The sequence below is a fragment of the Vombatus ursinus genome, unplaced genomic scaffold (genome assembly GCF_900497805.2).
Source record: "Vombatus ursinus unplaced genomic scaffold, bare-nosed wombat genome assembly UNPS02014801.1, whole genome shotgun sequence".
NCBI classification, from domain to species: domain Eukaryota; kingdom Metazoa; phylum Chordata; class Mammalia; order Diprotodontia; family Vombatidae; genus Vombatus; species Vombatus ursinus.
The window spans coordinates 2,297,274-2,319,025 of NW_020954579.1; the positions used below are offsets into that span (position 1 = coordinate 2,297,274).

At 40.5% G+C, this 21,752-nt stretch overlaps 1 protein-coding gene across 3 annotated transcripts in view; it reads left to right on the forward strand.

The window, feature by feature from the left end:
• The window catches only part of PLXDC1 (plexin domain containing 1), a 107,692-nt gene that overhangs the window by 33,099 nt on the left and 52,841 nt on the right, over window positions 1-21,752 (forward strand). For all 3 annotated transcript variants that reach the window (XM_027872667.1, XM_027872669.1, XM_027872668.1), the window contains 3 exons: window positions 1,269-1,391; window positions 2,204-2,322; window positions 16,889-16,988. In XM_027872667.1, coding sequence (XP_027728468.1) covers window positions 1,269-1,391; window positions 2,204-2,322; window positions 16,889-16,988 — 342 coding nt within the window. The remainder of the gene's footprint in view (window positions 1-1,268; window positions 1,392-2,203; window positions 2,323-16,888; window positions 16,989-21,752) is intronic.

Sequence of the window (21,752 nt, forward strand, 5' to 3'; positions counted from 1 at the left end):
TTCCTTCCTTCCTTCCTTCCTTCCTTCCTTCCTTCCTTCCTTCCTTCCTTCCTTCCTTCCTTCTTTCTTTCTTTCCTTCTTTCTTTCTTTCTTTCCTTCTTTCTTTCTTTGTTTCTTATTTTTTCAATGAATGAGAATCTACCTTCTTTCTTTCTCATGTCCTCCTCCCTAATGAAAAAGAAAAACAAAACCCTTATAACAAATATGTATAGTTAAGCAAAACAAATTCCCACAATGATCATGTCAAAAAAAAAAGTCTCAATCTGCACTCAGAGACCCTTTTTCTGTAAGATCCAGACTCAGGGCAGGGCAGGGGGCCACCTAGTGACCATTTCTCCAGCTCTGTCTTATAGCAAGACAGCTCTAGAAACCACTCTACATCCAATTACAGGCTTTGGACCAACAGAGATGGAGCTAGATATGACTCACATATCTAGGAGGAGAGAAGGAGGGAGATAGTATTATCTAATAGCTATAACTCAAATGAGTAATTATATAAAGAAAAAGAAAAGGGTGGTTGTAGCTGCATGAGTCAAATCTGCCCCCTAGAAAGCTCTCCCTCCTCATCTCTCCCTCCTGACTCCCCCTGGCTTCTTTTGAGTCTCATCCTAAATCCCACCTAGGGGGCAGTTAGGTGGTGCATAGGATAAAGTGCTAGACCTGGGGTCAGGAAGATTCATCTTGGTGAGTTCAAATCTGACCTCAGATACTTATGTGACCCTGGGCAAGCCACTTAATCCTGTTTGCCTCAGTTTCCTCATCTGTAAAATGAGCTGGAGAAAGAAATGACAAACCATTCCAGTATCTTTGCCGAGAAAACCCCTAATGGAGTCATGAAGAGTCAGACACCACTGAACAATAAATCCTACCTTCATACTGGAAGCCTTTCCCAGTCTCTTAATTCTAGTGCCTTTCCGCTATTGATTATTTCTTATTTATCCTGTATTATAGGTTGTTTGTTTGCATGTTGTCTTCCCCAATAGACTGTTATTCTGTGAGGACAGGGTGTATTACCTTTCTTTGTATTTCTCATGCTTAGCACAGTGCTTGGCACATAGTAGAGGCTTAATATTTATTTACCAAAAAGTACACTGTGTATTTTCCATAATACAGATACAAATTATTTTATGTTGTTAATTCCATAATCAAACTGAATTAAGGGTTTATTTCAAAATCACAAAATAAGTAACTAATTATATTTTTCACAATAGCCTGCTCTGATTGATCTATTTCTGACATCTCTCTCTCCTTCCCCCTTCCTCCCATAGGCTTCATCTTCATGGGGGATGTCATCCATCGGATGCTCACAGCCACCCAGTATGTGGCACCTCTAATGGCCAACTTCAACCCTGGATACTCCCCAAATTCCACAGTCACATACTTTGACAATGGTGAGACATCCTCTCAGCCACCACACACCTATATTTTCCCTGCAAACTGGAAAGAATTTCAAGGTGGGCAGTACTGTAGGACCCATCACCATCCCCTACTCCTTTTGAAGCCACCTTATCCATTCCCCTTCCTGTATTCCCACAACTACAGAGAATTCTTTTCTCCTCCAGAATATCTCCTAGGCCTCCTTCCAAGGAGAATAAAGTTTTCTTTCTTTTCATGTTGGTGGGTGGGAATAGGTGTGAAGAAAAAGACATGCAGGATGTGCTGGTAAATACTTAACACCAAGTCTACATGTGACACATTTTTAAGTTTAATCTGCATTAACATTTTCTCCATCACTTTCTTAAATCTCTACAGTCAACAGAATAATCAATCAGGCCTTGATTTGTAGCATTTTCCAGTTTCCAAGGTATAAATACACACATAGAAAATTTAATAATAGATTCTCACAAGGTCAGGCTAACTCCAATACACCCCTGACTCAGTCCTTGGGGCCACAACCTATGTGTGTGTGGTGTGGTATAGTGAAAAGGGTGTTGGATTTGGCATCTGAAGACCTGGATTCAAATCCTGGCTTTGCCATTTATTATGTGTGTGGCCTCAGGCAAATCACTTAACTCCTCCGCGTCTCAGTTTCCTCATCAGTAAAAAGAAGGAATTGGATTCTAGGGTCCCTTTCAGCTCTAAAATCTATGATCCTATGACCTCAGTATGCATTGGTCATACCCTCTGCAAGATCCCTCTCTCAGCCTCCCCACCCCCATCTTTCCTTCCCTTTTCAGCTGGGGTGTCTGCTCCTCTCCCTCAGGGACAGTCTTTGTGGTACAGTGGGATCACGTCTACCTCCAGGGTCATGAGAATACAGGGAGCTTCACCTTCCAGGCAGCTTTGCACATTGACGGCAGGATCGTCTTTGGCTACAAGGAGGTAAGTAAAGGCAGAACTGCGCTGCCCAATCTGAGAAGCAATATGGTGTATTAGAAACAACATTGGACCTGGAGTTGAGAGATGTGGGTTCAAATCCTGCCTCTTGACACTTACTGAGTATGTGACAATGGGCAAGTCAGTCTGTCTGAGCCACAGTGTCCTCATCTATAAAATGGGAATAAGAATCAATAATAATAATAACTGTAGTACCTACCTCTTTCATCTCAATCCCCAAGGTGCTTCATGAGGAAATAGCAATGTCACTAAAGAAAATAAAATTGAGAAGAGTAGCTGGGCCATACACAGAGGAGATCTATGCAAGAGGTGACAATTTTAAAGTCATTGAAGCATCAGTTCTCAGTATATATTAATGATACTGAATAATTAGGGAAAATCATGAGTGTTACTACTACCCCCATAGGACATGAAAGAGATATCAATAACAATTGACCCATCTCATCTCTATAAAATCCTTTTTGTGAATAATTTATGCACCTACCTAGGGCATTCTTGATAAAAGATAATAATAATAATAACAATAAAAAGAAGAAGAAGGAGGAGGAGGAAGAGGAAGAAGAAAAAAAAGGATTAAAAAGAAGAAGGAGAAGGAGAAGAAATAAGTAGATTTTGATGTAGTAGAAAAAGAGCTGACTTCAAAGCCAGGAGACTTGGGTTTGAATCTTGCCTCTGACACATACTGGCTGTAGCAATTAATTAATCAACATTTATTAAGTGCCTACTATGTCCCAGTTCTCACTTCACTTTGCATCAGTTTATATAGATCTTCCCATGTTTTTCTGAAACCACCCCCTCTCCTCATTTTTTATAACACAATAGTACTCCATCACAGTCATATGCTACAACTCATTCAGCCATTCCCCAGTTGAGGAGTATCCTTTCAATTCCATTTTTTTGCCACCACAGAAAGCTGCTATAAATATTTTTGTATATGTTTGTCCTTTTCGTTTATCTGTGATCTCTTTGGGATACAGACCTAGTAGTAGTATTGCTGGATCAAAGGTTATGCACAGTTTTATAGACCTTTGGTCATAGTTTCAAATTGTTCTCCAGAATGGTTGGACAAATTCATAACTCCACCAAAATGTACTTATTTTTCCTCATCCCCTCCAACATTTATCATTTCTGATAGATATGAGGTGGTGCCTCAGAGTTGTTTTAATTTGCATTTCTCCTATAAATAGTGATTTAGAGCATTTTTTTTTCCTATGACTATAGGTAGCTTTGATTTCTTCTTCTGAAAACTGCCTATCCATAACCTTTAACCATTTATCAATAGGGGAATGGCTCTTATTTTTTATAAATTTGACTTGGTTCCCTATATGTTTGAGAAATGAAAGTTTCGCTTTATCAGGGAAACTCATAAAATTTTTTTTGATATTATTTCATTGTCTATGGTACCTTTTAGCAAAGTATAATTTTCCTGATTATCTCTTTTAGTTAGGTCTATTTTTGCTTTTGCTTTGTCTGAGATCATAACTGCTATTCCTGTCTTTTTTATTTTAGCTGAAGCATATTAGATTCTGCTCCAGCCCTTTATTTTATCTCTGTGTGTCTTTCTGCTTCAAGCATGTCTCTTGTAAACAACATATTGTTGGATTCTGGTTTCTAATCTGCTCTGCTATCCACTTCTGTTTTATGGGTTAGCTCATCCCATTCACATTCACAGTTATGATTACTAGCTGTGTATTTTCCTCCATCCCTTCTTTTTTTTTCTCTTCTCTCTCTTTTCATCCTGTCTCTCCTCAAAAGTCTGTTTTGCTTCTGACCACTGCCTCTGAGGGGACTTTTAATGGGAATTCATCTCATCTGGCTCCTTTTGCCACCCACCCAATTGAAGACCACAAACTTCTGAAATTTTCTCCAGTCTAGCTCAGTTGCTCACCATATTAATAGGCTCCGTATTGAAACGTTGAAACATTTAATTGTAACTGGAAGAAATTTTTAAAGAAGCGTAGACGTCTCGAGTGACAAAAACAGCATCACAGACATTCGTCAGCAAGTACAATCCTAGCCCCTTTCTCTGAGTATTTTGGTAAACATGACCCTCTAAACCCACTACTCTGATAGTGAGAGCAGATACAAAATAGAGGTAGAATGAGGAATAGGGAACAGGAATAGGCCACCTTGTAGCCTCTGGCTTTCCACTGGGATTGTCAGCCAGTGTCTGCCCCTCCCAGACCACTCAGATGTCTGTGAGGCTTCAGGAACATCATGGGATTCCTGGGTTCTTTACACTCTCACTGTGGTCTTGGGTGCCCCTTTGGTCTTTTCCCCTGGTTCTAACACTGGCAGAAACCTTCATTAAAATCCTATCCTCTTAAGGCTAGGAAAAGTTACATAATCAGGGTGTACAAGTAGAAATCTATATGAAAAAAGAGGAAAAGATAGAGAGAGCATCTGATACCTGAACCTCAGTCTTATCTCAGGTGGTCAAAATAGGAAAGAATATACACACATACACCTACACACACGCACATACAGAAATGGGTAAGGAAATACGCTTCATTCAATGGGAAAATAGGAAAGAAGGAAGAAAAGGCAGGAGGAGAAATTAGAGGGAGAGTAAATTAAAAGTTTAATCTTGAACAAAATAAATTCTGAGAATGTACAGAAATATTTATAGCAGCTCTTTTTGCAGTGGCAAAGAATTAGAACTTAGGGAGATGCCCATCAGTCGGGGAATGGCTGAACAAGTCATGGTATATCAATGTGATGGGATACTATCATGCTATAGGGAATTATTTAGGGCATGGTTTCAGAAAAACCTGGGAGTTGATGCAGAGTGAAGTGAGCAGAACCAGGAGAACAATGTATACAAAGACAACAATACTGTAAAGATAAATAACTTTGTGAAAGACTTTGGAATTCTGATCAGTATAATTGCCAACTCTGTTTCCAGAGAGATAATAATGAAATATGTAACTTACCTCCTGACAGAGAGATGAAAGATATAAAGTGCAGAATGAGACATATATTTTTTTGGACATGGCCAATGCTGAAATTTGTTTTGCATGACTATATATCCTTATAACAGGAGTTTTTTGGTTTTTTTTTTATCAATTGGGAGGAGGAGATAAAAGGTGAATTTTTGCTGATTGAAAAAAAATAAATGAAATTTTAAACTCAGTATATTAAAAAAAATCCTATCCTCTCATCTTTATAATTCTTGCCATTACTGCCCTCATTCCTAGCTATGTCATTGATACACTATCTCATGGGAAATAGATTCCTGGAAATTTCTGCAATGAGTGATTGTGTTCTGGGCCCAGGCATTCTGGGGAATATATTATTATTCAGATGTACCTGTTGTATCCTCTTCCTATTAAAAAAAAATCGACATTCCTGCAGATTATACTGAATACAGGTTCTAGTTACATGACAGGACATGAAATGACATCTATATTAAAACTGCACACTATAGACCAAAGAAAGAGTGTATTCAAGTACTTAATACATCCTATCATATGTAGGGTTACATACCTTAGACCAAACACATAGGTCAGATGCAGATCCATGGCACATAGCTTTATATTATCTAGGTTGGATATGGTAGTTACAAACAGGATCCCACTTCCAGCAAGTTACAGAGAGCAGGGAGAATCCTGCACTGAGTGTGTGATAATTTCAGTTTTGGTACAGCCAAGTGTCTGCTGTCTATGCTCAAACTGAATGCTGATCTCCATCCTAGAAGAGAAAGTAAAAGGGTTTGAGAAATTGCTCTCTGTCCTCCAGGTTGTGCACAAAAACAGAAAAACCAAAAAATTACAGAAGAAAGGCTTCAATGTGAAAACAAAGAAGAAAAAAAAGATCTGCAGAGGTACAGGGGATCCCTGCCATGTGTTAGGAGGTTGGAGGATGAAATAGCATTTACAAAGAAGAAAAGGGAAAAGGACCACCTAATACCTGGAGCTAAGCTCTTCCTAAAAAGGAGAAAACTGTGCATTGTAAAGAAAAAGTAGATATTCCAAAAAATAATGTAGGTGCATAGGTGTCCTCAGGTGAGAGAGCATTCCATAAGGTTCAGGGGAAGGAGACAAATAGAAGTGATTAGCGACTTCCTGCTGAAGGGCACCAAATTAACTATTTGTTAACCTGGTAACAACAATAGACAAGTCTACTGCCTTTCCAGGGCATGTGTCCATGCCATAACAGAGAACTTGATTTGTCAGGCCTGGTGATTATTACCCACTTCTAATGATTCATGTGGGCACAAATTATAAGGTCAGAAGGTAGCTTAGATAACATTGCTAACAATTACAAAGTCTGGGGAAAGAACCTAAAGACCTTAGGGGCACAGGTGGTGATATCATCAGTGCTGCCCACTAAAGTCAAGGACTTCAAAAGAGAGACTCAGATTTGGGGAGTAATTGTAAACTGGTTAAGAAGATGATGTCTGATAATGGGATTTGGATTTTTGGACTATGGCTTATAATTTAGGAATGACAAGCTATTGGCCAAGGATGGGATACATCTGTCTAGAAAGGCTGGAAGGAATAGATTTGCCCCTTTTCTTGCAAATTTAATCAGAAGAACTTTAAACTGAAAAGTAAAAGTGAATGAGAAAAGTAGTTATGTTTATCCACCATCTCGATTCCATAGAGAAACTGTAATGTAGGAAGAAGAAGAGCAGTGGAGATACCTAGAAGTTCATAGGTGATAAAATCCAAGAAAGGAATCAATAATAAGAAGCAGAGGCCTCAGATGCCTGTACACAAATGCACAAAATATGGTTTGTGCATTTTATTAGCAAGATGAATTAGGGATTTGTATGTATATTTTGTTAGCAAGATGAGCTGGGGACCTTAAGACAAGGAGGCAAACTTGACCTCATAGGTATCATTGAGACTTGGTGGGATGAGATTCATTACTGGAATATGACTCTGAAATGGTATTTAGAACACAACAAAACAAAAACAAGCTAGGTAAAAGAAGTAGGTTGAATAATATTGTGTAGCACCCCTTCTGGGCTACTTCCCCATCTTGTACCTGCAGGTGGGTACCCAAAGAGTGCTGCTATCTCAGGTTCTGGAAGTGCCTTGTGCATGTTTGCTTCTAAAAGTATAGCCCATGAGCCCCCACTGGTGTACTTCCCATTAACAATCAGCTGGTAAGACACAATTAACTCTTAGCAAAAACATTTACCAAAATTGCGTAGTAAAAAACTATAGCTACATAATATTCCCCTCCCCAGTTACCTGGGATACACTCTCCCACAACTATATATAACATCTGTGGGAAAGAGTGGGCATAAACTTCAAGTATAATGATAATGAAGTCCACATGTAGCAAACACATGTATCAAGGCAACTCACAGTTCTGGAACTGCAGGCCCTGAAAGTCCTTTTTGCATAAAGTCCTTATGCAGTCATCTGGGATACTAGAGTTTGCTTCTTTCCGTAGCTCAATTCTTGGTTGTCAGGGCAGACTCTCTTGAGTCTGTAGCTAGCTCTCTTTTCTGTTTCCAGGGTCCCATTTCAAAAGTTGCTTCTTCCCTTTTTCCTTTTGCTTTTCTGTATCTCTCTGTCTAGAATGTGTCTCTGCTCCCTAAATTGTGCCTCAGATTCTCTGGAAAGCAGACAGCCTGGTTGTTCTCTTCAAGGCCAGGGAGTCCTATGCAATCATGGAGCTATTCCCACTGGATCCAGGGGTCAGCTCTTTTATTTATGTATCAGACATATAAGGATGGGCTCCACTGGTTATCTTATTTTAAAATGGTTACCTTTGTTAGGTAAGAACTCTTCTTGATGGAATCAATTAATCAGAACTTAGTATGAACAGGGCCTGTACAACCTTTTCAATCAAAGCCATTGTGGGACAGACTTAGTTTTTCCCTGAGGAATTTATATAAAAAGAAGAAGCAGTCTCAGAACCAAATAGAGACTTCTAAGAGTCTGAAAACAGAGAGGAAGGAATAGGGTCATCCAGAGCTGAGCCAAGAACCAGGAGCCCAGGGGCACCCAACAAAAAAAGAAAAAGAAGAACTATTTGTTCACATCCTTGGGTATGTTCCACCTATGCTTTGGCTCACCTTTGGGTCTGCTCTCCCTATATGTCAGCTGTCCGACACTCCAAGATGACTCTACTCTGAGTCCGTCTTAATGATTGATAAATCCTTGACTGGAATTTCCATATTGCAAGAAGACCCAGCCATACTGCTCATTCTCTACCATTAGTTCATCCTCAGGCCTGCCCCACCTCCACAAAGGCTGCCTATCTCCTTCTCTGCCTTTATTAATCACTTGGATTAAGGAATAGATGACTTGCTTATAAAATTTATAAGATAACACAAAAATTAGAGAATTGGTTTAATGGTCTGGATGATAGGATTCAAAAATATCTTGATAGAGTAGAACATTGGGCCAATTGAATAAAATGAAACTTGATAGGGATAAGGACTTCCATGTGGGTTCAAGAAATCCAACTTCCAAAGTATTTAGTGAGGAAAATATTACTAGATAGTAGTTCATATGAAAAAGATATAGGGGTTTAGTGGACTTCCCCTCAATATGTGTTAATAGTATGATATGGCAGTCAAGAAACCGAATGTGGTCTTATGTTGCATTCAAAGGCTTATTGTCCTGAATGAGGAAGGTCTATCAAGATTTAGAGTTGGAAGAGACTTCTGAGGTCATTTAGTTCAACTCCTCCATTTTGTAATTGAGAAAATTAAGGCCCAGAGGGATTTAAGTAACTTGACCAAGGTCATACAGGTAGTCCACCTACTATGTGCAGACCACTTCTGGAGTATTGTGTTCAGGTTTAGGATCATATTTTTGGAAGAACATAGGAAGACAGTCAAAATAGCAGAAGTCCATAAATTCATCCACATCAAGACTGGCTGAAGGAATTAGCAATGTTTAACTTCAAGAAGAAAAGACTTTTAGGGGAAGAAGGAAGGAATGATAGTATATTTTAGGTATTTAAAGGGTTTTCATGTGAAGGAGGATCACAGGATTAGAAATTTAGAGCTGGAAGAGACTTCAGAGGGCATCTGGTGCAAGCCCTTTATTTTACAGATGAAGAAACTGAAGTCATAGAAGTTAAGTGACTTAACTCTTTTAATGCAGTAAAGGACCATATTCACTTTCTCGTCTGCCATATCACAGTATTGACTGAATGAGTGTTGCCTCACTCAAAGTGAGAACTTGAAAAGACCTCAGCTTAAAAGGGCCAAGGTCTCTAAAAGGCCCAAGGTCTCCCATTGCATCCTGGGCCATCTCCAGTTGTCCTGATCAATATCTAGCCACTGCACCCAGAGGGTTCTGGAGGAGAAAGTGAGGCTGGTGACTTTGCACAGCCCTCCCTCACTCAAATCAGTCAATTGCAAGTCATGTCATCATCTCCCCGATGTCATAGTTCTCTTTGAGAGTGAAGGACAAACCACAATTGACTTATATTGAGCTGGCAATTCACTCAACACCCTAGATCTTTTTCACATGAACTGCTATCTAGCAACATTTTCCTCACTAAATTCTTTGGGAATTGATTTCTTGGACCCACATGGAAGTCTTTCCATTTATCCCTATTAAATTTCATTTTATTCAATTGGCCCAATGTTGCTGTATTCACTATAACATGCTAGAAAATCTTCCTAACAATTAAAGCTCTCCTAAAATGCAACAATCTGCCTCAGGAAGTAGTGGATTTCTTCTCGTGAAGGTCCTTAAGCAAAAGATAGATGACCAATTTCAAGGCATGCTGCATCAGAGATCCTTGTTGGATATGAATTAGACCCTGAGATCTTTACCTCAGAGGCCTCAGGGATCCTTTCCAACCTTCAGAATCTGTGAGACTCAACACATAGATCATATGCAGATACATATACATAGCATCACATACCAGGTTGCATACTCTGGACTGGGGTGGGGAACCTGCAGCCTTGAGGCCACGTATGGCCCTCTAGGTCCGCAAGTGTGGCCCTTTGACTGAATCCAAACCTCACAGAACAAATTCCCTGAATGAAAGGACTTTTATTATTATTAAAAGGGCACATTTGCCATAAGGAGGAGACCAACAGAGCCAAGAAACTGCCTCGTTCAGCTGATATCTTTGCCATGCAAAAAGAATATGGTGCTCAAGGGCAACATCAGTTGAGAATATTAATTAATTTGCAAAAGCTTATGCAGGAGGATGATAGGAGATTATAAGCCATATAAAAACAGTAAAAAGTAATAGAAAAAGAAGCAGGTTTAAAGGAAGTTTGGTGAGATACTCAATTGAGCAAAATCATCCCCAAAGCATTTGTGGATGAAACCAGAAGAACAAAAATTGGAAAAGATCAGCAAAGACTTTATAACAAACTGTTTTTACCACCAAGCACAATGAAGTCACCACAGTTGTTCTGTCCCACCACAGTCCTGATTATGTAGCCTGAGGAAATGGAAATGGCACTGAAAGAAAGTAAGTTCAGAAAAGCAGTCTGGACCTTCCCAAATTGAAACATCCCTTCTTGGCCACCTCTTCTCTATGTGTATCATCTCCCCTTATTTGAATATAAGCTTCTTGAGGGCAGGGACTGTCTCATTTTTATTTTTGTAACCCCAGCATAATAAGTACTTTGCACATAATAAGTACTTAATAGGTGCTTTTCATTCATTCATTCATTCTCAAAGAAGAAGTTTGCGCTGAAGGGAACACAACTTTGACAGAGCCGAGGGATAAATTCTCAAGATATCTGAAAAAGGGGAAGGCACTTTCATCCTCCCCACAGCTACCAGAAAGGTATTCCTAAAGCATGAGTCTAATCATTTCACTCCCCTGTTTGACAAACTCCAGTGGTTCCTAATTGCTTCTAGAATCATCTCTTCTATTTGACTTTTGAAACCTTCATAAGCTATCTTTAACCTACCTTTCCAAGAATATTGTAAATGTAATTGGAAAAAACCTAAAATGCAAAATTTCAGAAGGGAAAAAAAAGAAAATTGTACATTACTCCCTTTCACACACTCTATGATCCAGTCTTTTTGCTGTTCCCTAAAGCACAGTTCTCACAGATTACTATTCAGTAAACTTCAGTGGCTCCCTATTAATCCTAGTATCAAATATTGTTTCATCAGTTGTGTATCTTTTTAATTTCTATTTTTTTTGTGTGTGTAAGTTGTATAATGTACATAATGAGATTGTATAATATACTACGTACTTAGGACCTTCCATCTCCTCCCACCATGTCTTTCAACAAGCTGTCCCCTTGTCTGTATAATGCCCTCCCTCCTCACTTTCATCTCTAAGAAGCCCTAAGTTCCTTCAAAGTTCAGCTCAAACATCACCTCCTATATGAGACCTTTCATGATCTCCAGCAGCTACTAGTGCCTCTCCACCAAATTACCTTGCCTATATTTTATATATCCTTGCTCAGTACTGAGGAACCACATCTGGAACCATGAGGGCTGCAGTCCTGCACCTATTCTATACCCAGAAGTTTGGTTACTGGACTGGGTTCAATGCTAAGAAAGCCTGACCTTTAATTAGAGGAATTAGGTTTTCTATTCTAGAACTTATTGTTTCTGCTAATAAACCCCAAGCCTGTCATCTGGCGATAGTGCTATGTACAGTAAAAGTCATAGCTTTCAAATCTAAGGAATTCCCCAAAGGTGGAGAGGAATGAAGTAAAAGAAGTACTCAAAGTACAATATCAATCAATTATAAAACAAGTAATTTATTCCTACACAGAAAGATCTGCTAATCACAGAATAATAGAAGAATCACAGTGCACATTAATAAAATTACCCAGATTGACAGCATTCAGTAACTTAACCTATAACCTATAACTTAACCTATAACCTATAACCTTGGGTAACAATAGGCTAGGAGGATGATATTTAAACTTCTTAGGACATAAGACAGTTTGTAGGACTGCTAATTAGCCATGTTACATTTTGTCTGGGTTAGGCACTGTTCAGCCACATAGCCAAGCTTTGTCTTCTTTCCTTCTGCCAACCACTCTGATACAGGATATTAGCAAAGATATAACAAACTGTTGTTTACCATCAAGGACAGTGAAGCTAACATATTTGTCGTCTTACTGCCATAGCCACTACCACTTCAGGAACATCATAGCCACCACCTTGAAGGCCTCCCAGGACTCTTTAGAATTTACAACATTATTACCAGTCCTGGACACATCCATGGCATTTGCCTAAAATCAGGAACAAAGGCAAAAGTAACCGGTGGCCCTTGGCATAAGCCCATCTAATTGAATCCATGTTCCACACGAGGAGTGGCAAGCAGGTCACCATGACCATCCCCAACCCCCCTCCCCCCCCAATGGAGACACGGGATACCACTAGGAGAGCTGTGGCCAAAAAAGCACTGGCTGGAAGCTGTCTCTTCTTTGAACTGATCCAGCATCAAGCCCCATTGTTGCTATCATAATAATACCTAATGCTGCGTGAGAATCTAGACCCCACTTTGAGGTGCTCAGGGTTAGTAGGGTTGACCAGAGAGGTAGAAGTGAAACTGATACATGAAGAGAGTATTCAAGGACAAGAAAAGTGGCCTGCATGTAGCCCCAAATCCTTTCGGGATCAGACCACACAAGAGTGGCTAAATCAGATCCGTCAGACCTCAACAGAGAAGCTTGGGTCAAGCCAAAGAAGTTTGGGCTGCATTGGTACCCATGGAATCATTAGCATGCATGTGACATCAGAGGACCTGAAGAAAGGCCCCCAGCATGTTGGGTGAACTCCTTACCGAGGATGTATAGGAGGACATGAATTAGAGTCAAACAGGATGAGATGGGTAGGTATGGGTTGTGATCTGCTTTGATGGATAAGATGTCCACATCGATGAGATCACAGATCCACTGTAGCATTTTTATGTTTACCTACCTCACAGGGTTGTTGTGAGGCTCAAAGGAATTAGAGCTTGGGTTAGAGTTAGGGTTAATACATATTGTAAGGGACTTCAAAAACAAATAATTATGTAAATTTCATCTATAATAATTATTATTATTTGTATCAGCAGTGAAGCAACTGAGTTGAGGTGAAGATGGGGGCGGGGATAGAGGAGAAGGCATACACAACTCCCCACACACATAGAGGAGAGCCCTGGCGTGATTAATCCAAAAAATGCAATCTAATTTAGTTTTGGAATGCAATCAGTGATTTTGAGAGAAGGGTGTAACTTTGTCTTCCAAATTACTTTTGGCACAGGATGACATGGAAAGAGTCATGCATTCTGTAGGCACATAGCAGCTGGCCCCCAAACTGTGTTGTTTGGCAGAAAGGATGAAAGATTTGCCACAGACAGTTCACAAAACAGAATCAAGAACTGACATACAATTGGTGTAACTTGTCAGGGAATGAAATCTCAAACAACATGGTAACTCAAATTTACATAGTGCTTTAAGGTTTTAAAAACCTACTCCTCCTAACCCTGAAGGATAAGTAATGCAAGCCGATGATATCCCCCTTTTGCAGATGAAGAAACTGAGAGGCTAAATTAGCACTTTATGATTGTTGTTATTGTTTTTCAGTCATGTCCCACTTTTCATGGCTCCATTTGGGGTTTTCTTAGCAAAGAAAATGGAGTAGTTTGCCATTGCCTTCTGAAGCTCATTTTACAGATGAGGCAAATAGGGTGAAGGGACTTGCCCAGGGTCACACAGCTAGTAAATGTCTGAGGCTGCATTTGAACTTGGGTCTTCCTGACTCCAGACCCAGCACTCTATCCACTGCACTATCTAGCGGCTTGGATGATCACAAAGTGTCTGAAGCAGGATTCAAATTCAGCTCTGCTGATGTCAAGACCAGCATGTTAGCCCCTATATCAGGGGTGGGCCACATGTGGCCCTCTAGATCCTCAAGTGCAGCCTTTTGACTGAATCCAAACTTCACAGAACAAATCCCCTTAATAGAAGGATTTGCTCTAAGTTGTGGTATATGAATATAATAGAATACTGTTGTGCTATAAGAAATGATGAGCAAGTGGACTTCAGAAAAGCCTGGAAAGGCTTGTATGGACTGGTGCTGAATGAAATGAGCAGAACCAGGAGAACATAGTACACAGTAACAGCCAGGTTGTACAATGACTAACTTTGATAGACTTAGCTTTTCTCAGCAATGCAAGCATCTAAGACATCTCCAAAAGTCTCATGATGGAAAATACTATCCACATCCAGAGAAACAACTATGGAGTTTGAATGTAGATTGAAGCATACTATTTACTTTTTCTTTTTTTTTTTTTGCTTCTGTTTTGTTTTGTTTCTTCTTTCTTGTGGTTCCTCCTATTGGTTCTAATTCTTCTTTACAACATGACTAATGTGAAAATAAAAATAAATAAATGAAAAGATTTGTTCTGTAAAACTTGGACTTAGTGAAAAGGCCGAACCCAAGTACCTAGAAGGCCATATGTGGCCTCAAGGCTGCAGGTTCCTCATCACTGCTCTAGATCATATTGCCTGCCAAAGACTAAAACATAAAAAAATGCTGTGGCATGATACAAATAGCACTGGTTTGAAAGTAAAGAGACCCAGACTCATAATTCTGTCACAGTTGACGTAGGCAAGTCCCTGGGCCTCAGTTTCTTCAAATATAAAATATGGGAATTTGACTAGATATGCTCTAAGGTTCTAAGGTTCTAGATAAGCTCTGATATTCTGTGCTTTCTGGCCTAAGACTTCTTTTAGTTCTAATAATCTGTGATTCTGTGACTCTGAGAAGCCAAGGAAGTATAGTCAACCAGTAGTGTTTGAGCAGCCTCTAGACTTGCTGAACACTATGGGGGACACTGAAGTTTAATATAAGATATAGCTCCTGCTTTCAAAACCCACACATGCACATACCCTCATGTGCAAATTAGTTACAACAAATTAAATGCAAAAGTAACTTAGGAAAGAGAGCGCTGGGTGGTACAATGGATAGAGCACCAGCGCTGGGATCAGGAGGACCTGAGTTCAAATGTGGCTCAGACATTTACTAGCTGTGTGACCCTGGACAAGTCACTTAACCCTCATTGCCTGCCCCCCTCAAAAAATATAACTTGAGAGGTCTGAGAAGATGCAGAGTAAGGAAATGATCAGTGTAATGGAGTTAATCAGGGCTTTTGGGAAGAGGGAATTTTTAAACAGGAATATTTTTGGAAGTCATAAGATCAAAGGATTTAAAACTGAAAAGCCTCTTAGTAATCATCTAGTCTAATCCCTTCATTTTACAGTTGAGGTAACTAAGATTGAAAGAGTTTAAGTGACTTCTCCAAGGCTATTCAGGTAGTATGAGTAGTACAGCCAGGATTTTAATAATAATAATAGCTAGCATTTATATAGTACTTTAAGGTTTACAAAGTGCTTTAAATGTGCTATCTCATTTGATCCTCACAACAACCCTGTATGGTAGGTGTTCTTGTGATCCCCATTTTACAGACGTGGAGACTGAGGCTAAAGAGGGTTCAGTGATTTACCCAGGGTCACACAGTTAATAAGTGTCAAAGGAGGGACTTAGGTCTTCCTGGTTCCAAGTCCACCACTCTTTTAATTAATTAATTTTTTAGACAATTGGGTTTAAGTGACTCGCACAGGGTCACACAACTAGTACATGACAAGTGTTTGGTCTGAGGCCAGATTTGAACTCAGGTCCTCCTGACTTCAGGGCCAGTGCTCTATCCACTTCAACACCTAGCTGCCCCTAAGTCCATCACTCTTTGCCATATATCACCTAGTGAACACAACAAATGACAGATATTGGCAGGCTAGAAAAATCAGGGTGAATCAGATGAGATGAAATTTAATAGGGGTCACTATAAAATCTTATACTTGGGTTCAAGAAATCAACTTCAGAAGTACAAAATGGCAGAGGTATGGCTAGAAAGAGGTCCATCTTTTTTTAAAAAGATATTAATAAGTAGGCAAGTCTCCAGAAATGGGTAAGCTGAATGATCAAATGGCCTTGAGTCCATGCTATTTGACCATTGGTTGAAAGAATTGAGGAGGGTTAACCTGGAGAAGTGGAGGGTCATGACAGCTGCCTTCCAGTATTTTTGAGACTAAATAGAAGGAGGATTGGACTGTTCTCCTTGGCCCTGAAGGTAGAACCAGGATCAATGGGTCAAAGAATCAAAAAGTCAAATTTCAGCTTAATATAAGGAAAAACTTCCCAACATTCAGGGTTATCCCAAAGTGGAATGTGCTGCTTTGGGAGGCAGTGGGATCCCCCTGACTGGAGGTCTTTAAGTCAAGGTTGGTTGACCACTTGTTAGACATGTTATAGTGGGGATACTTTTTCAGATTTGGGTTGGATTGGATGATAGCTCAAGTCCTTTTTAACTCAGAAATTAGGTTTTTCTATGACTTCTCTGATTCCAAAGCCAGGGCTTTTCTAGCATGTGCATAATGAACATGGCCTTAGTAGAACAGAGGGAGAGAGGGTTTCAGGTAGAGGATATGGGTTGAGCAAAGGCACGTAGAATGGTCCAGTATAAAGGATGAACAGCACTTCAGGACTGAGGATTACCTTTGGGATGTAGAAGTCATGGTCATTCTGCCTGCCCTTGGCTCCCCTAAGGGATATGCCCAACTAGACCAGGTCTCTTCAGGATCTTCTCCCCCTTTCAGATCCCAATGTCCGTCCTGGACATCAATTCCACCCAGCACCCTGTCAAAGCCGGTCTGTCTGATGCCTTCATGATTCTCAGTCCAGCCCCTGACATGCCAGGTGAGTCTTCAGGGCCCAAAGGAGGGTATGGCCAGTGTGGACTTCGCCTCCCCCTTATCCCCCAGGGTGGGTAGATGGTCACTGGTTCAAGTGGTGAGGACTGCATGGGACTGGGGACCACCCTGCCATGTCTTTATTTCTTAGGCTCAGGGATCCCCAAGGTCACAATATCTTATGGTTAGATTGTTTTCTGTTTCCCAAGGGAGGTGATTAGATAATTTATCCACTTTATTCACCCTGCGATCTATGGATGGCTCTTTCTCAGGCAACCCAGTTCTCTTCTAACTTTCAGATGTCTGGATATATTCACTTATTTTATTTTGTTAGAACATAGTGTGTTAAGATAATATAAGATAGAGACTCCTCTTTCTGTAGGCGAGGGAATGTCTTAATGAGATACAGTGTGTGCAATCAATCTACCAACAAGTATTTACTGTGATGACCTCTGAGGATACAGTGAAAGATACTTTGACCTTGGAGAGTTTATATTCTAGTGGGGAAAGAATGGGAGAGATACAATGTATTCATGAAAAAGCAAATCGAATATTTGCACAAAATAAGTATGAAGTGATGGGGAGGCAATATAGCAATTTGCAGAATCAAAAAGGGCCTCTTGAAGAAAGTGGCATTTGAATTGGACCTTGAAGAGAACATGGAGTTTCTTTTTTGTTTGTTTTGTTTTGTTTTATTTTTGACTAAGCAATGGGGTTAAGTGACTTGCCCAGGGTCACACAGCTAGAACATGGGGTTTCTAGAGGCAGAGGTGAAGAGTGAGAGCCTCCTAGGCATGGGGCATAGCCTGTGCAAAGGCATGGAGGTGGGAGATAGCAAGTATGCTATTTTGGTTAAAGTGTAGAGTGTGTAGGGGCAAGTAATAACTAATCAGACTGGAAAGATGAAGTAGTAGGGAGGCAAGAGCGCTCCACTAGAAGGTAGGGAAATTGGTTCCAATTTTGCCACTGTCTTGTGACCTTGGGGCAGGTCAGTTCAATAAGTATTTATTAAGCACCTGTTGTTGTTCATTCATGTCCGACTCTTCATGACCCCATGGACCATAGCACATCAGGCCCTTCTATCCTTCACTATCACTCCAAGTCCAAGTTCATATTTGTAGTTTCCACAACACTATTTATCCATCTCATTCTCTACTGTCCCCTTTTCCTTTTGCCTTCAGTCTTTCCCAACATCAGGGTCTTTTCCAATGGTTTTCCATGGGGTCACAAAAAGTCATACATGACTTAACAACAACAAAATATAGTAATTACATATGTATGTATAGTAATGGGAGGCAGCACCAGCTGGGAGGGATCCCAGGACACCATTGCCTTTACCTAAAAATGAAGCCAGTGAACAAGAGAGCACCCAGCTTTGATACTTACTAGTTGTTGGATCATGGATGGGTAGGTAAGTCATTCAACCTCTCTGAGATTATTTCCACGTATATAAAATGGGGATGGTCACACCTGCTTTTCCTACCAGATAGGAGTGTTGTGAGGGAAATGCTTTGTAAATCTGAAAGTATTATAGAAATGTGAGCTATTAATAATAATTATTGCTATATTTATATTACAAAATGAGATCAATTTCTAAAAAGGATCATGGGGTAAGAGTGTACTGGTAACACTGTCCTAGGTCCTCCTGACAGCCTATGGAGCTGAGGGTACAGAATGACCCCTTCTGAGTGGTAATAAAGTCTGTGGGGGCAACTAGGAGGTGCAGTGGATAGAGCACTGGCACTGGATTCAGGAGGACCTGAGTTCAAATCTGGCCTCAGACACAAAACATGACTAGCTGTGTGACCCTGGGCAAGTCACTTAACCCCATTGCCTAACCAAAAAAATAAATAAATAAAAAAATAAAGTCTATGGCACTCTATCACTTCTACCACTCCTTTCTTCTTTCTTTCTCACTTCTTCCTCCATCCTATATTTCTATTTCCCTTGCTTATTTTCCTCTCCCAACACTCATGTCCAAGTCGGACCTGTGCCAGCCATGTCCATGAACAATACCCACCTTGCTCCACACTAAAGAAGTTGGTGAGCCCTAGTCTAGGACATTCCCAAGAGGCTGAGAAGACTCTGAGAATCACCTTTCTCTTTTAGAAACTCCCTGCTCAGAAAGCAACTTTTGGATCTTTTGTAGGTCACCCTTTCAGATCTCCTGCCCTTTCTTCCTCCCAACACCTGCCTCCTCTCAGTGGTTCCCTAACACCTCTAGGATCAAATATAAAGTCCTTTTTTTGGCTTTTAAAGACCTTCACTACTTGGCCCCTTCCCTCCTTTGCAGTCTTCTTACACCTTACTCCTCTCCACACTCTGATCCAGTGACACTGGCTTCCTTGCTGTTCCATCTTGTGTTTTCACTGGCTGTCCCTTATGCCTGGAATTTGCTTCCTTCTCAACTCCCCCTCCTGGCTTCTCCCACTTCTTTCAAGTTCCAGTTAAAATCCCACCTTCTACTTGAAATGTTTCCTGGTCCTTTGTAATGCTAGTGCCTTTTCTCCATTAATTAATTCCAATTTATCTTGTTTGTACATAGTTGTTTGCATGTTGTCTTCTCTACCTCCTTCCCCCCTCACACCACACACCATCCCCCTCACTTAGTCTGTGAGTTCTTTTAACTTACTTTGTGTTCCCAACACTTAGCACAGTGCCTGGCAAACAGAGGCACTTAATAATGCTTCTTGACTTGATGCATTGACTTGAGCACCACATGGTACAGACATTATCGTACAAATACATCAACTGTGAATTAAGCTTGTCCCGTGACAAATACCACTTGTTCCTATTGCCGGCTGAGATATGGAAAATGTTGGGGAGGGCAGAAGCCAGGAAGAGGCGGCTGATTTGCATAGTCTTTGGTGTGCCCATGGATTTCCTTTAGGGAGAACACATGGATGGTATTAGGCCCCTGAACTATCTCTCCTAACAACTGAAGGGGCTTTGTAATCGTGGCTGATTCATTCCTCAGCTGGCTGTGGAGGAGCGAAGCTGAGTGGGAGGGCAGCCTGGGTTGATTTGTTCAGGACTGCTGGCTTTAGGAAAACATATAAGGCCAGTGTCTGAAACTGAAAAAGAACATTTTTCTTTTTAGTTTGCAAGTAGGCTGGTTATCAGGCAAAGTCCCTTCAGCTAAATGCACTGGACTCTGGAAACAGAGCTGGCCTTAGAAAATATTGGGGTGAAGGTTTAATCTCAGCACCTCAAAGCACATGTTTTGTGCTCTATTTTCCCTCCTTTTGGATTTCCCAGTCTCTTTAAGGGCATGTTCCTCCTTCTCCCTTATTAAACCTTGCTTACAGACAGGAATTCACCATTTACACTTTAGTCTGAATAAATTCTTCCATTAATGTCCTCCTTGCATGGAGGTAGCCCTGGGTTCTCAAAGGCTAAACCAGAGTATTATAAATTCTGTCATTTTCTGCCAAGCTGGAAATGCTTTGTGTATGGCCTTTGCAACAGACTACAGTCTGCCATCTTTTTGAAAACTATCTCTTCCATGAAGCTTTCCTTGATTCTCCCTTCCAAAAAGTCATTGTTGTCCTCCTCTCTTGGACCCAGCATCATAGCACTTTGTTTTTGCAACTATACATAATTAGCCTTCTCTTGTGTCTTATCCTCCTTTTTAACTAAATGTTTTCTGAGGAGAGATATCATGTTAAGTCTGTGAAGCAAAGTGGGACACATAATTGACCAGAACCAAGTCTGAGTATGATCTATGGGATGGATAAACCAATATAATCTCTGCTTCATCTAAACTTTTCATCTCTCCCCCACCCCCAAGGCAACTCTCTGCACATAGTAGATCAGGGGGTCCCACCTTTTTCAGTCCTCTCCCTCCTCCCTTTGCTTTTCATACAGCCTTCCCTTATCTACATTCAATATGAAAGGAAATAAATTCTAGAGTTTACCATAAGGAAGAAAATAGATTAATTTCAGTAGAATAGTATAATTAGTTACCAAATACTCCCTATACCCTTTGGCAAACTCCTTAGCCTCTGGGGGTATACATACCCTAAAGTGGGAACCCCTTCAGTAGATGCTTTTAATAATAATTAACCTATCAATTAAGCAACAAGCATTTATTAAGCACCTGCTATATACCTTCACTCTGGTCAGCATTCTTACCTCCTCCCCACCAAAGACTTCGACTCCATCCTGGGAACCACCTTGGGTCTGATGGGTGAATTTTCACCTTCTCTTGCCTGGAATCAAGGCCAGATCAGGCTGCCTCTCCAATCCCGACCCATACAGCTCCCCTTCACATGGTGTCTGTCTTGCGTGATTGTATTTGCATGGTATCTCCAGCCCTTGGCACAGTGCCTGGCACATAAGCACTTACATGTCTGTTTGCTTGCTTGCTTTTTTCCTTCTTTTCCACCTCCCTCTGTCTCTCTCTCCTCTCTCTTTCTTTCCATCCACCCATCTTTCTTTCTATCTACCTCTCTACCTATCTATCTAATTATCTGTCTGTCTGTCTAGGGACAAAAAGAATACAATGAAACAGCCCCTATCCTTAAGAATCTTATCTTCCACTGAGGGAAACTAATTATACATATATTAGTATAAACAAAATCAATTCAAGGTAATGGGAGGAGGCAACAAGAGGTGGGGTAGAAGGTCAGGGAAAACTTCACATAAGAGAAAACGTTTGAGCTCAGCTCTGAAGAAAACTAGGGATTTTAAGAGTCAAAGATGAGAAGAGAATGCATTCTAGACATGGAGAACATGTGCATGCAGACAAAAGGTGGAAGGTCTTGAATGA